A 13,540-nucleotide genomic window follows, 5' to 3' on the forward strand; every position below is an offset into this window, starting at 1 on the left:
GTAATCATCAATGAAACTCACATAATATTTTTTTCTTCCAAAAGAATCTCGGGCATGGCCCCACACATCACTAAAAATAAGCTCTAAAGGAGCATGAGAGACACTATGAGACTTAGGATACGGAAGCTGATGGCTCTTGGCACATTGACAAGCTTCACAAACAGACTCACTAATGGAACTATGGGACAAAGGAAGATTGTCCTTATTGACTACTTGTTTCACTATTACTGAAGATGGGTGTCCTAATCGTTGATGCCACCTTTCCAAGGAGGGTTTGATGAAGGAGTAGACTTGACGATGCTGGCGACTAAGAGCTCCGGATGTGATTGGGTAGAGACCCCCATTGCATCTACCGTGATGGAGGAGTTCCCTCGTTACCCGATCCTTGATGAAAAAATAACGAGGGTGAGTTTCAAAGAAGACATTATTATCGGTGGCTAGACGAGACATGGATGCAAGATTTTTATCAGCTTGTGGGACATGAAGGACATCCTTAAGGACGAGGTCACGTTTAAGACTAGGGGAATTAATTGAAGCTTGACCGATGTGACAAATGTCCATACCTCCTCCACTGGCAGTATGGATCTGATCAGCGCCGTGGTACCTCTCACGAAGAGCAAGTTGCTCTAGTTCATTGGTGACATGGTCGGTGGCACCGGAATCAACGTACCAGACTCCATCTCCTCCTTGTTCGCGCATGGCAGCAGCAACATGGCGAGCATCAGGGACAAAATTTTCGTCGAAGCGATGCCAGCAATCCATGACCTCATGGCCAGATTTCTTGCAGAGCTGGCAACGGGGGCGAGGACGCGAGGCGGGAGGCCGGCGGTTGTTGTTGGAGTTGAAGCCGCCGCCACTGCTAGTGGAGTTGTTGTAGCCGCCCCCGTTGTTGTAGCCGTAGCTCCCACCAGAGCGAGCACCGTCGCCCTGAGGAGTGCCGCGTCCGTGGCCACCGCCACGGTTCTGCCCCTGGTGACCGCGCCCACGACCGCGGCCACGAGCAGCAGAGTTGACAGATGACTGCCGAAGATCGCCGCCATGAAGGAGGGTGAGGCGGGCGTCGAAGCACAGCAGCTGATTGTACAGCTCCTCGACGGTGATGGGTTCCACCCGAGCAGCAAGGGCAGACACGACCGGATTGTACTCCATGTCCAAGCCAGCGAGGATCTTGGAGACGATTTCCGGATCGGAGAGGGCCGCGGCAATGCACGCGACTTCATCGGTGAGGCTTTTGATCCTGCCAAGATATTCAGCCATGGTCATGTTACCTTTTTTAGGTTAGTGAGCTCGATGCGGGTGTTGATGGCTTGGGCTTGGCTCTGAGCGGCGAACATGGCGTGGATGGCGCTCCAAACTTTGGCCGGCGTCTGTAACGTCGCGACCTGTGCAAGGATATCGCGGGAGAGGGATCCCATCAAATACCCTTGAAGCTGCTACTGTTGTGCGTACCAGAGAGGTCGGGCATAGTTGAAGACTTGTTTTTCCTTGCCGTCCTTGGTAACGGTGAGGGTGGCCGGCGGTGGCGGGCTCGTCCCGTCGAGGTGGTGTTCCATCTGGGCGCCTTTAATCTGAGGCAGCACAATGGCCTTCCATAAGAGGAAGTTTCCCCTCGTGAGCTTCTCCTGTGGTGGCGATCCGAGAGACCCTGCGGTGGTGCTGGACGAGGACGGTGCGAAGGTGGAGGACAGGGAGGTGGTGAGCGCGCCCGAGGTGCCGGACAGCGATGCAGCAGCGGTGGTGGACATGATCTCGGTCGAGGGAGGAAGCTTGATGCGATATTTGGGAGATAGCTAGATGCGATCTTTAATCTATGAGGAAGAGGCTCTGATACCATGTAAAATAGGTTGGAAGCGTTGAACCCTTTGTCTCAGGCCGCATTGATATATATATGGCAATAGCCTTGGCGTACAAGTTGCGATCTACGAGAGAGATCGAGAGATCGAGAGGTTACAGAAGATACGGGAGAGAAGAAGAGATAGAGGGAGAACACAAGTTAAATAGAGTCTTATCTCTATACAGTTTGAATTCTAACAGATGCACGCAAAGAGTCGATTATCTTTCATACACTAAATAAGGCTCATGGTTCACCAACAGAAAAGTCACCTAAAATATGCACCTGAGGTGCAGGCTGATTAAACCTGATTTATAAGTGCATTTTATCTTCAAATGCATTGTCATCATGAAGACGTAGAGAGTCCCGTAGGGTTACTTATGCCACTTGCTAATGCGTTGCTTCTTTACCGATCGGGTTTTCCTTGTAAAGGAAAGGTTTTATTGCTTTTTATACATGCACAAGTTTATTACAAAGCCAAGTGCGATCCAGCAGAAAAACTAAAACGTAAACAGGTATCATATAAACCAACCAAAGATACATATTCTTCAAATACCACATAAGTTACCACAGTCCAGTGGAGTAAAAAAAATATGTTTGCTGATCATCCACTACATCGATCGATGCATAAATACAACCACTCCTAATTCTAGGTTGTCACTCTGCACGGTCTCTTTTGTCCTTGTAGACGTAGGATCTAGCGAAATAGATGTAGAGCACAAGCTCGGTGGCGCTGAGGCCGGCGAGCACCCAGTAGAAGTAGTCGAGGTGGGCGCGATTGAGATTATCAGAAAACCAGCTGTCGCCGCCATCGCTACGGGTGATGCGGTCAATGAGTGAAATGAGAGCGCCACTTATGAAGCCGCCAACGCCAATCACACTGCAGTAGAGCGCTATCCCAAGGCTACGAAGCTCTTTAGGCATCTGGTCATAGAAGAACTCCTGCATCCCAACTATCACGAACACATCCGCCACCCCGACCATCATGTACTGTGGCACTAGCCATGCCCAGCTCATCGGCACTGTCGCACCACCATCGTCAACCAGTTCGTGTTGCCGCGCCATCTCTAGCCTCCGAGCCTCCACCAACGCCGCCACACACATGGCGGCTAGCGACACGGCCATGCCCGTGCCTATTCGCTGCAGCAGCGTCAGTCCTGATGGGATGCCTGTCACGCAACGCAATGCCGGCACTAGAACACGGTCGTAGAGAGGCACGAACAATAGGACGGCTGCTGGCCAGAACGTTTGCAACGTGGCTGATGGTACCTCTAGGCCGCCAAAGATACGACGATCAAGGGTACAGCCCTGCTTGTTAAAGAGTGTAGTTATTTGCGCGAACACCACGCCAAATGCTAGGCATGCAACCCAGATTGGCAATAGCCTTAGCATGCCACGTGCCTCCTCCAAGTTTCTTGTGACATCTTCATCTTCATTTTGGTGTCTTTTAGTGCGGAAGAAGAAGCTTGAGTTCTTGGCAAGAGTAATGAAACTACGGCCGAGACGGGCAAAGGGGCTACCGCAGCCAGCGATGGACATGTGGAGGCGGTAGGTAGGAATGCCAAGGAGGAACACGACGAAGGCGCAAATCATTACGGTGCATAGCATGCCAAAACCAATTCCCCAACCAAAATTCTCTTGGATATAGCTTACGACATTAATGGCGATACCTATACCAACGGCTATGGAAAAGTGCCACCAATTGAAAAAGGAGCTGCGGGCTGCGCATTCGCTAGGGTGGTCAGGGTCAAATTGATCGGCGGTAAAGGAAAGGCCACAAGGCTTGTCAGCACCCTGTGCGAAGGCGATGAGATAGAGGGAGGCGTAGAAGAAGGCCACTTGCAACGACAAAGGACGCGGAGAGGAGTCATTGTCCAGGGTTAGTGACGGTTGCTGAGCAAGGAGCGTGGATGCTAGAGTGATCATGCCGTAACCCTGCACATATAGGAGTAGTTTTGACTTGTGAGTGTTTGTGCAATTAATGTACGTGGCAACCCTTAATATGTAATGCACGTGTCATCAACAATATACTAAAATCTAGCATTAATAATTTGAAACTATATTGATTATGGTACACCTGCTTTAAATTTTTTTAACATTGCCACACATTTTGGAGCAAATGTCTAATCATGAACTTTTGAGAAATAATAATTCAAGTTATACTAATAGAGCATGGAATTAATATTATCTAAAAACATGGATCTTATAAGGGTTATCAATAGTGTGAGTATTGTGAAACTAAGATGTAATGTTTAGTTGGATGGCTAGGGGGAACTAAGTAGATCAGCTAATAATCACTCCCGTGCGGGTGACATGGGTGGATCGTGGATCCTGCGCCGCCACCCCCGAAAAAACCACCCGTCCTCTCCGTCACCCCGGAGGAAGCTGCAGGGCGAAGCCGCTGCGGTCGATGGCACGGCAGAGTCTCCCTTGGCGACGACGACGATGTTTTGGGCGGATGCTCAGTTCCGGCAGGTTGGGCCGTTGGCCTGCCTCCTCATCTGTGCGCCGTACTGCTGCCGATCAAGCGTTGTGCTGGTGTGCCGGACAGGCCGGTGCGGCTGCCGTTTCTGTCAGATTTTGCGCCTGGAGCCGCGGGCTTGTGTCCTCCGTAATGGCGGCAATGGCGTCGGCTTGGTGGAGGCAACGGTGTGGTGGCGGTCCTTGTGCTCTTATCGCATCATGTCAATGTTCTGCTTGATCAATCCTCCTCGATCTGGCCATCAACGTGTCCCCAAACTACTGCCAGAGATCTTGCCCATGGATATCTGGATCAGATAGTATCCGTTCATGCGTGTCCATATCAGCCTACGTGGCTCCAGGAGGGCATGGCACGAAGCTCTATTATTTGTTGACACCATGGGACATGTCAGCATGTCAATTTCTATGGCACAGATAGCAGCAGAGAAGATCTTGATGGCTGAGATAGGAGGATCAGTAAGGCGGAGGGGGCCTTGAAGGTGGTAGAGTCAGCCAGATGTTTGAAAGCTTTCAGTATCAATGTCAAGTGGGGGCGACAACAGTGGAGGGTTTCATTAGTGGTGGTGCTCTTTGGGTACCGAGTGGTGACTTTTAGGATGAAAACTTAAGGTCTGACCTTCATTGGTTGTGCCTGGCAATTGCCTTGTTGAAGGTATTGTTTTGAGAGTTCGGTCTTTCTTCAGGGTGAAAACCTACGATCTTGGGTCGGGTGACGATGATGCTTGTGCACTGTTTCCTTCTTGAAGGCGTTGCTTTTGGAGACCTTTTATATTTTCCAGGTGTTATCTTTGGTGGTGGTTTGTGTGCTGTTGCTGAGAGGAGTTGATCACTCTGGCGGGGCCTTTGTTTTTTTTCTTTTCGGACAATGTGCATCTTGGATGTCTTTGTAACTTTTTGTTGGTGCAGAGGCTGCGTGTAATTGATATTTCTGTGATATTAATATATTCCCTTTTTTAAAAAGTCTAATCCTAATTGTGCTGGCTCTTGTCCACAAAGACATCAAAATTTTGGGAAGTTAAGCTTTGACAACTTTGAGCAAGTTTACAGAAAAATTAGCTACATCTATGGCACTAGATAATATCATCGGATACATCATGACACATACTTTCATATGATGTTTATTTGGTATTATTAATGTTAATATTTTTCTTAATAAACTTGGCAAACCCTATTATATGTGACTTTGAGAAAATCTGTAAACAATATGTTATGAAATGGTGGGAGTCGTAGTTAAAAGAGAATTCTAACAAAAAAGTTGAGAGAGGAGATTAATTTCCTATTCCCGCAAAAAAAGATTAATTTCCTAAATAATTACCAGGACGTAGAGGGTGCAGGCGAGGATGATGGAGCGGTAGCGGCCTAGCCAGGAGTCGGCGACAAAGGCGCCTAACAGTGGCAAGAGCCTGGCCGTCCCCGTCCAGACGTTCACAGCCGCAGCTGCCGCAGCGTTGGAGTGGCCGAGCGGCCCCGTCAAGTACGTGATCAGATTAGCCGACACGCCGTAGTAGGCGAAGCTGCCGGCGCCCTCCACCACTGCATATGCATCGCTATCTTGTTAGCACTTTTTAATAATGGGTACTAGTAATTCATTTAAAATATTGCATCAAGTGAATACAAAACACAATGAATATATATCTAGCCTCTTCATGACTTGGATGCGCATAGCCAACAAGAAAAAGGGGAAATTAAAAGGACCCTTAGAATCAAGCGTGACGGGCGACCCACGGCAGGAAAACATCCACAAGAACCCCATCATTGACAACATCCGAATGACGCTCCCCGTAGGTTCATCCACAGTAATGCATTTATCAAGAAAATTGTGCATGAATGTCATCCTCGTAGGATCCAACCGCCTAGGTCCTAGACCATGGGTTCTCACCCGGAAAAGAAAGACTGAGTAAGCTTTAGTCTTCGACAAGCGAACGTAAACCGCCAATGTCATGTCAATTACGATCATGGTTGGCCAAACCTGTGGCTTTCACCTGAAATTGTTGAGACTTTAACGGTCACATAAAAATCTTGCACCCAATAAAAGTTATAGTGTGCTACTTTAGTATTTTTAGTGCGCCGGAACCAACATTACTTTAGCAGATGCCCAAAGACGCGCGCCCAAAAAGAAGACAGTGTAAATTGTGAAGCGCGCATAATCCGGAGCCCAAAATATACTGCGCACGATAGCGTTTCTCAGCGCGCGCCCAAAACTTTTTAGCGCTACAGCATCGGCTGGAGCTGTTGGGCGCCAAAAAAACTAATTTTTAATGCACGGAGCTCTTTTTAGGCGCCTGTTGGAGATGCTCTTATACTGTATTATTGAAGAGCATCACAATAAATGAAGTCCTCTGTGTTGTTGGCAGTTGGCACCAGGTTGCCAGAGAAGTATAGATTGGCATCGAAATCCTGGATCAGAGTGAACTCACACATCCAGTATTTGCGGAGATGCCAAATCTGCCAAGACAACGATATTGCTAAGCTAACACGACGGATGTCCAGCGGCCCGGGACAAGGCAGGCATGCCGTGGGGGCAGCCGTCCATCACCAGATCAAGCCGGACGAGATCCGCCTAACCAATGCCAGACCGAGACACGGCGCGAGTCGCCACCCAAAGACCACCAGCGGTGGCGTGCCTCCCAAAGTCCGCTGAATGGATTAGAGGCTGCACTCAGCCATCGGCTGCCGTATGGAGCACCCCAAGAGCTCGGCCACAAGGCGCTGGATAAGACCCGATTCGCGCCACCACCGGACGCGCCACAGCAGCCCCACACATCGCCGGCGCCACTGCCACAGTGCCACTAGAGGGCCCCGGCCGCCACAGGCCGCACGCCCGCACTCGTAGTTCTATCGGCGCGCTAGGAGCCACACAAGCCGCGGTCACCGGACGCGCCACAGCAGCCCCACACATCGCCGGCGCCACTGCCACAGTGCCACTAGAGGGCCCCGGCCGCCACAGGCCGCACGCCCGCACTCGTAGTTCTATCGGCGCGCTAGGAGCCACACAAGCCGCGTTGACCGCGGCGAGATCCGGCGGCAACACGCCGGCCACGCTAGTTCAGGGCCACCAGGAACCGGGCTGTCCGTGCAAGATCTGAGAGCCGCACATCTGGCCAACACCACCCCGGCGCGCGAGGAGCAAAGCACTCTGCCGGCGCCAGAGCAGGACGAGCTGCCGCCAGCACGGTGCCACGCGCGAGGTTAGCCACCACGAGCGCGAAGGAGGAGGGAACCGCTAGGGGCGGCGGCTCACGAGGCGTTTTCCCCTTCTACAGTACATAGTTTGCTAAGTTGATCTAGTAAAATATTGTCCGCTAGCTGTTGTTGATGCAGTGTGCATACCGGCGACGAAGATGGCGGAGCGCCACCCGCCTGAGGTGGCGTGGTAGACGGGGCGGCCGCGGAAGTCGGAGACGCCGGCCAGCGGCTCCTCCCTGGCCTCGAGAAAGGGAGCCTCGGCGTCCACCATTGCCATCTCCTGCTAGCTTTTGCTTGCTTGCTCATAGCTTGTTGGGTGGGCGTATATATTTCTATCATCTTGAAGACACTTTCTTCCCCTGTCATCATCGCTTAGAGTTAAAAAAAGCTTGCTTAATTAGCTGCTCAGACAGACGTACGCACAAACTAAGGCTAATTGTAATAAAATATCATAGATATCATGTATGTCAACTAAGCAATTTTGATGAGATGGCATAAAATTAAATGAAGAAAGAGAGTATCATCATACCGTATCATATTAAATGATGTGCTACTTTATGACATACATGACAATAAATATAGTCATGTATGATACCAACATATGATACCATGCATTACAGATGTAGTATCATACACTAGTATCATACATGGATTAATGTCTGCGTCACTGCGCGCACGTTGGATCACGTGGGTTAATCCTCAAGGGTACCAGATCAGGACTTAGTTCTTTGTTTTACCAAATCAAGACGTGATAAACACCAAGGGACGGATCTCTACTCTTATAAAAAAACAGAGTTGGTGACGATAGTGTGCCTGCCATCCTGCAATATATGTTGTCCGACTTATATGTGATGGATAGGGAGAAAATTATGGCAATTTGCAAAAATATACCCACACCCCTCTTCACATTTGCAAATAAGGCCTTCTCTCATTTATCCTTTTCTCCCACAAGATAAACTACTTATACAAATGCATCTTGATGTTCCATGCAACACATGAGCATCTTGCTAGTCACTATTAACATGAAGACTTGGCCCATGTACATCATCACGATTTTCACGAATAAAAATGCAAGCAGGCCCATGATGTACGAGCCCATGACACCGGGAGAGGCAGGAGACCATGACGTACTTGACTACGCACGCAAGAAAGAAACCACGGGCAAGAGATCTGATCGATGGCCGAGGCAGGGGAATGCTCGGGCTCCTCTGAACTCGAGGCGATGATGGCAGAGCTGGGATTCCAGGAGGATGATCTGCAGGATGTGATCGTGGAAGAGGACGAACTTCCGGAAGAGGCGATCTGCTGGATGGTGATTGCTAGGGTTCATACTGATAAACCCTACAGTCAGTATTGGTTCTTTCGGAACATGATGGTCGCTTGGGACCTAGCCCAGGAGGTGAAGATCAAACCTCTCGAGGAAAACCTTTACACGCTGCAGTTCTCGTGTCTGGGTGATTGGGAACGGGTTATGGAGGATGGACCATGGAACTTCAAGGGGAAGGCGGTCGTGATGGCACCCTATGATGGTTTCACTAAACCCTCTTCCATAGAGCTCAATAAAGTTGAGATGTGGGTGCAAATACACGACTTCCCACAAGGATACTTCTCCAAGATCAGAGCTTTACCAGCGACAGTTGGGGAGTTTATCTATGCCGAAACAATGGCACAGGATTTTGAAGGGAATTTTGCCCGTGTGCGTGTTGACATTGATGTCACGAAACCTTTGAAGAATGTCGTTTCCCTGGTGGTAAAGAAGAAGGGAGAGGTTCAGAGGGTGCTTTGCAGGGTTAAGTATGAAAGACTGCCTGACTGGTGTGCGGTGTGTGGATACCTCGGCCACACTTTTAAAGAGTGCGGGGACGGGGTTCACCCCCCGAAGGCGCTAGTTTTCAAGGATCTAAGAGCATCATGGTTTCGAGGCCCTGGGAGGGGCCCTGGAGAAAACTCTGGGATCAGAGGTGGCCGAGGCAGGGGTCGTGGTGGCCGCGGCAATGGTAGATGAAGAGGGGGCATGCAGCAGAACTCTAACATGCCCGGGAAAGAGGACGACACCGTGCTGAAAGCAGTGGACACTGACATGACAGATGGAGAGAGGAATCGCAAGAGGGGTGCCTCTGATGTTGCTGATCCCAAGATCCCCCCGAATCCCCCTTCTCACAATGGAAAGGGTGTTTTGCCGATGCTACTACCGGCTCCAGAATTACCCCCGAGCCCCTCGACGAAGCAGGAGCCGAAGAGGAATAAGGGAACAACTACAACTCAAGATAAAGGTCCGGTGAAGAGTCTAGCCCCTAGCAAACCAACTGATGCGCGTTTGGCAGGCCCCCTAGGGGGGTCGCGCCAGGCGCAAGGAGTCTACTATGCTGGAACTGTCGTGGGGCTGGCAACCCCCTAGGGGGGTCGCGCCAGGCGCAATGAGTCTACTATGCTGGAACTGTCGTGGGGCTGGCAAACCCGCGACAGTTCGTGAGCTTCGTGATCTCACGAGGCAACTTGCCCCCTTTATAGTTTGTATTGTTGAGACTCAAATAGAGGGCTCTCCAGTGGAGAATATGGTAGGCTCTTTAGGCTATGAAAAAAGTTTTGCGGTGAGTAGTTCTGGTAGAAGTGGGGGCCTTGGAATATTTTGGAACGAGGAAATAAAGCTTGAAGTTGTTGGTTATTCCAAGTATCATATTGATGTCGTTGTTGATGAGCTAGTGAATATTCAGACAAGAATTACATTTATATATGGGGAAGCGCAGGTGAGTGAACGTCACAAAACGTGGGACTTGCTTCATGGAATATCAGGGCCCAATAACCAGCCATGGGTTGTTATGGGCGATTTTAATGAAGTTCTTTTGCCGAGCGAGCATGACGGAGTTGGAAACAGAAGCCAAGCCCAGATGGATTCATTCCGGGACGCACTTGACACTTGCGGCTTGACTGATATCGGTTACAAGGGAAGGAATTGGACCTTTGAGAAAAAGTTTCAGGTGGAACGTACACTAGGGTACGGCTAGACAGATGTGTGGCTAATGTAGCGTGGTGCATGGCCTTCCCCAATTCAATTACAGAGCACAAAGAATCACGGTCTTATGATCATGTTCCTATATTTCTCGACGTGGGGGGATGCATGCATGCAGACGGGACCCACGCAGTTTTAAATATGAACTATGCTGGGAAAGGGACCCCGCTCTCCCGGACGTAGTGCAGGCTGCATGGGCGAGAGGCCCGACAGATTCTGTCGCTGGCATGCGCGACAAGCTCCAGGCGCTGGCTACTGACCTATCGCAGTGGGACCGCCGGCATTTCGGTAATGTGCGCGCCCAAATAAAGCAGCTGCAGCATCTGCTACAGGAGCTACGAGGATCCCCAAGAAGATCCAGGCCGACAGCAACAGAAATCAAAGTAACTGATCAATTGGTTGAACTGTATCACCGTGAAGAAATTTTGTGGAGACAAAGGGCAAGAATTGAGTGGCTGAGACATGGTGACAAAAATACTTATTTTTTCCATCTTCGTGCGAGTCGCCGTCGCAGAAAAAATAAAATAAAGGCTCTCCAGAGGGCTGATGGCCAAGTAACAGAAGATACGGAGGAGATGGAGACGATGACAACTGATTTTTATAAAACGCTGTATACATCGGAAGGGGTTCAATACATGGATCAAGTGCTTAGAATAGTGCCAAGGAAGGTGACAGATGAGATGAATGCCACTCTAAACGCCCCCTATGATAGCAAGGAAGTCAAAACAACTCTCTTCCAAATGTTTCCAATCAAGGCACCTGGCCCGGATGGCTTTTCGGCACATTTTTTCCAACGTCACTGGGAGACGTGTGGAGAGGAGATCACCAGGATGGTTCTACGGATAATTGACAGAATAGAGTCAGCTGAATGTATTAATGAGACCATTCTGGTCCTTATACCGAAGGTAAAGAACCCCACCCTTCTCTCTCAATTCCACCCAATCAGTTTGTGCAACGTCTTTTATAAGATCGCCTCAAAAGTGATATCCAACCGAGTGAAACTAGTTTTACCAAACATTATATCTGAGGAACAGTCTGGTTTTGTGCCTGGAAGGTTGATAACTGACAATATCATTATTGCATATGAGTGTTTGCATTTCATGAAGAGGAACAAATCAAAGAAACACCAGTCTTGTGCTTTGAAGCTAGATATGATGAAAGCATATGATAGGGTGGAATGGCCATATCTCAAGGCAATTATGCTTAAACTGGGTTTCTCGGAGAGGTGGGTAAGCATTGTCATGAACATGGTATCAACAGTTAATTTTTTGGTGTTGTTCAATGGAAAGAGGCTTGAGGGTTTTAAGCCGACTCATGGAATAAGACAAGGGGATCCAATTTCACCATACTTGTTCTTGCTAGCAGCAGAGGGCCTGTCGTGCCTGTTAAAATCTAGAAGACAGCCATCCAACATGGAGGGGTTACAGGTGTCACCAACGGCACCTAGGGTTAATCACCTCTTATTTGCTGATGACAGCCTGGTGTTTTTCAAGGCAAATAGTGAGGGAGCTGAGGAGGTAAACCAAGTCTTGGACACATATTGTAGAGCATCTGGTCAGAGAGTCAACCATGCTAAATCAACTATTTATTTTAGCAAGGGAGTGCCGGATAGTGTTCAGAATGATATCACGGTGGCTCTAAATGTACCCAATGAAACCTTGAATGAGAAGTATCTCGGGATGCCCTCTGATATTGGGAATAGTAAGAATGGAGCGTTCAAATACTTGAAAGACCGATTATGGAGTAAAGTGCAGGGATGGATTGAGAGCTCTATGTCGTCGGCGGGGAAGGAAGTACTTATCAAATCAGTAGCCCAAGCCGTTCCTGTGTATTCCATGTCGTGTTTCAAATTGCCAAGGGGCTTGTGTGAGCATTTAAATAAACTGATAAGGAAATTTTGGTGGGGCTGTAAGGATGGTAAAAGGAAACCACATTGGGTTTCTTGGAAGGAGATGACCCAGCCTAAAGGAATGGGGGGCTTGGGCTTTAAAGATTTTGAGCTCTTCAATATGGCAATGCTAGCTAAGCAGGCATGGCGCCTTGTCCAATAACCAGAGAGTCTTTGTGCACGGCTGCTTAAGAGTATATATTACCCGGGGGGACAATTTTTGAACTCCGAGTTGGGATCTCATCCTAGCTAGGTATGGAGAGCCATAACAGAAGGAAAAGACGTGCTGAAACAAGGACTAATCTGACGCATAGGTAATGGTCAATCAACCAGAATTTGGGAGGATAATTGGATTCCGAGAGAGGAGATGATGAGGCCGTATGGACACCTCCAGCCAAACCCACCGGTCTATGTGTCCGAGTTAATAGATCAAACTTTAGCTTCTTGGGATAAACAGCGGGTGCATGCAATGTTCCTGCCCATGGATGCACGGTGCATTCTCGGCATCCCTTTGTGCACAAAAAACATAGAAGATTTCTGGAGCTGGAGCCATGAGAGATCGGGGTTTTTCTGGGTCAATAGTGCATACCGGATGCTTGTGAGTACTAGGGCAAGAAGGGAAGCATGGTTGGAAACAAGAGCGGGACCATCCAGTACGTCACAGGAGGAGGGGGCATGGAAAACTCTCTGGAAAGTGCAAGTGCTTGCGAAAATACGAATGTTTCTATGGAGACTGTCAAAACATTCCATTCCCATGAATGATGTTCGTGAGCATAGACACATGACTGATTCCAGTATATGCGGTTAGCCGGACTCGTGGAGACATTCTCTGCTGCAGTGCACTATGTCACGATGCATATGGGCTCTAGTAGACGAGGACCTCTCTCAGCAGCTAGCAGCTGTAACAGAACCAAGCGCGAAGCAGTGGTTGTTCACTCTCATGGAGATGTTAACCCATGATCAGTTCGTTAAACTCATTGTCTCGTTGTGGGCAATTTGGTCATCGCGGCGCAAAGCTATTCACGAAGGAATATTTCAGAGTCCACAAAGCACACATGCATTCATCGGTAGGTTCATACAAGAGCTTGACCTGGTGCAAGAACCAGGGCAGAACGCCTCAAGGCGAGGAGCAGGTGTAGTCCAA

General features: G+C 49.2%; 1 protein-coding gene across 1 annotated transcript; it reads right to left on the reverse strand.

Annotated features, from left to right (window-relative positions):
• Positions 1 to 2,231: 2,231 nt before the first annotated feature.
• LOC119357257 (protein NRT1/ PTR FAMILY 5.10-like) lies at positions 2,232 to 7,983 on the reverse strand. Its single transcript, XM_037624251.1, has 3 exons — positions 7,643 to 7,983; positions 5,628 to 5,845; positions 2,232 to 3,766 (listed from the first exon to the last, which is right to left on the reverse strand). The coding sequence occupies exons 1-3, from the start codon at positions 7,773 to 7,775 to the stop codon at positions 2,489 to 2,491; spliced, it is 1,629 nt and encodes a 542-aa protein (XP_037480148.1). The 5' UTR covers positions 7,776 to 7,983; the 3' UTR covers positions 2,232 to 2,488.
• Positions 7,984 to 13,540: the final 5,557 nt, after the last annotated feature.

Source organism: Triticum dicoccoides, chromosome 2A (assembly GCF_002162155.2).
Source record: "Triticum dicoccoides isolate Atlit2015 ecotype Zavitan chromosome 2A, WEW_v2.0, whole genome shotgun sequence".
In the NCBI taxonomy this organism is placed as follows: Eukaryota; Viridiplantae; Streptophyta; class Magnoliopsida; order Poales; family Poaceae; genus Triticum; species Triticum dicoccoides.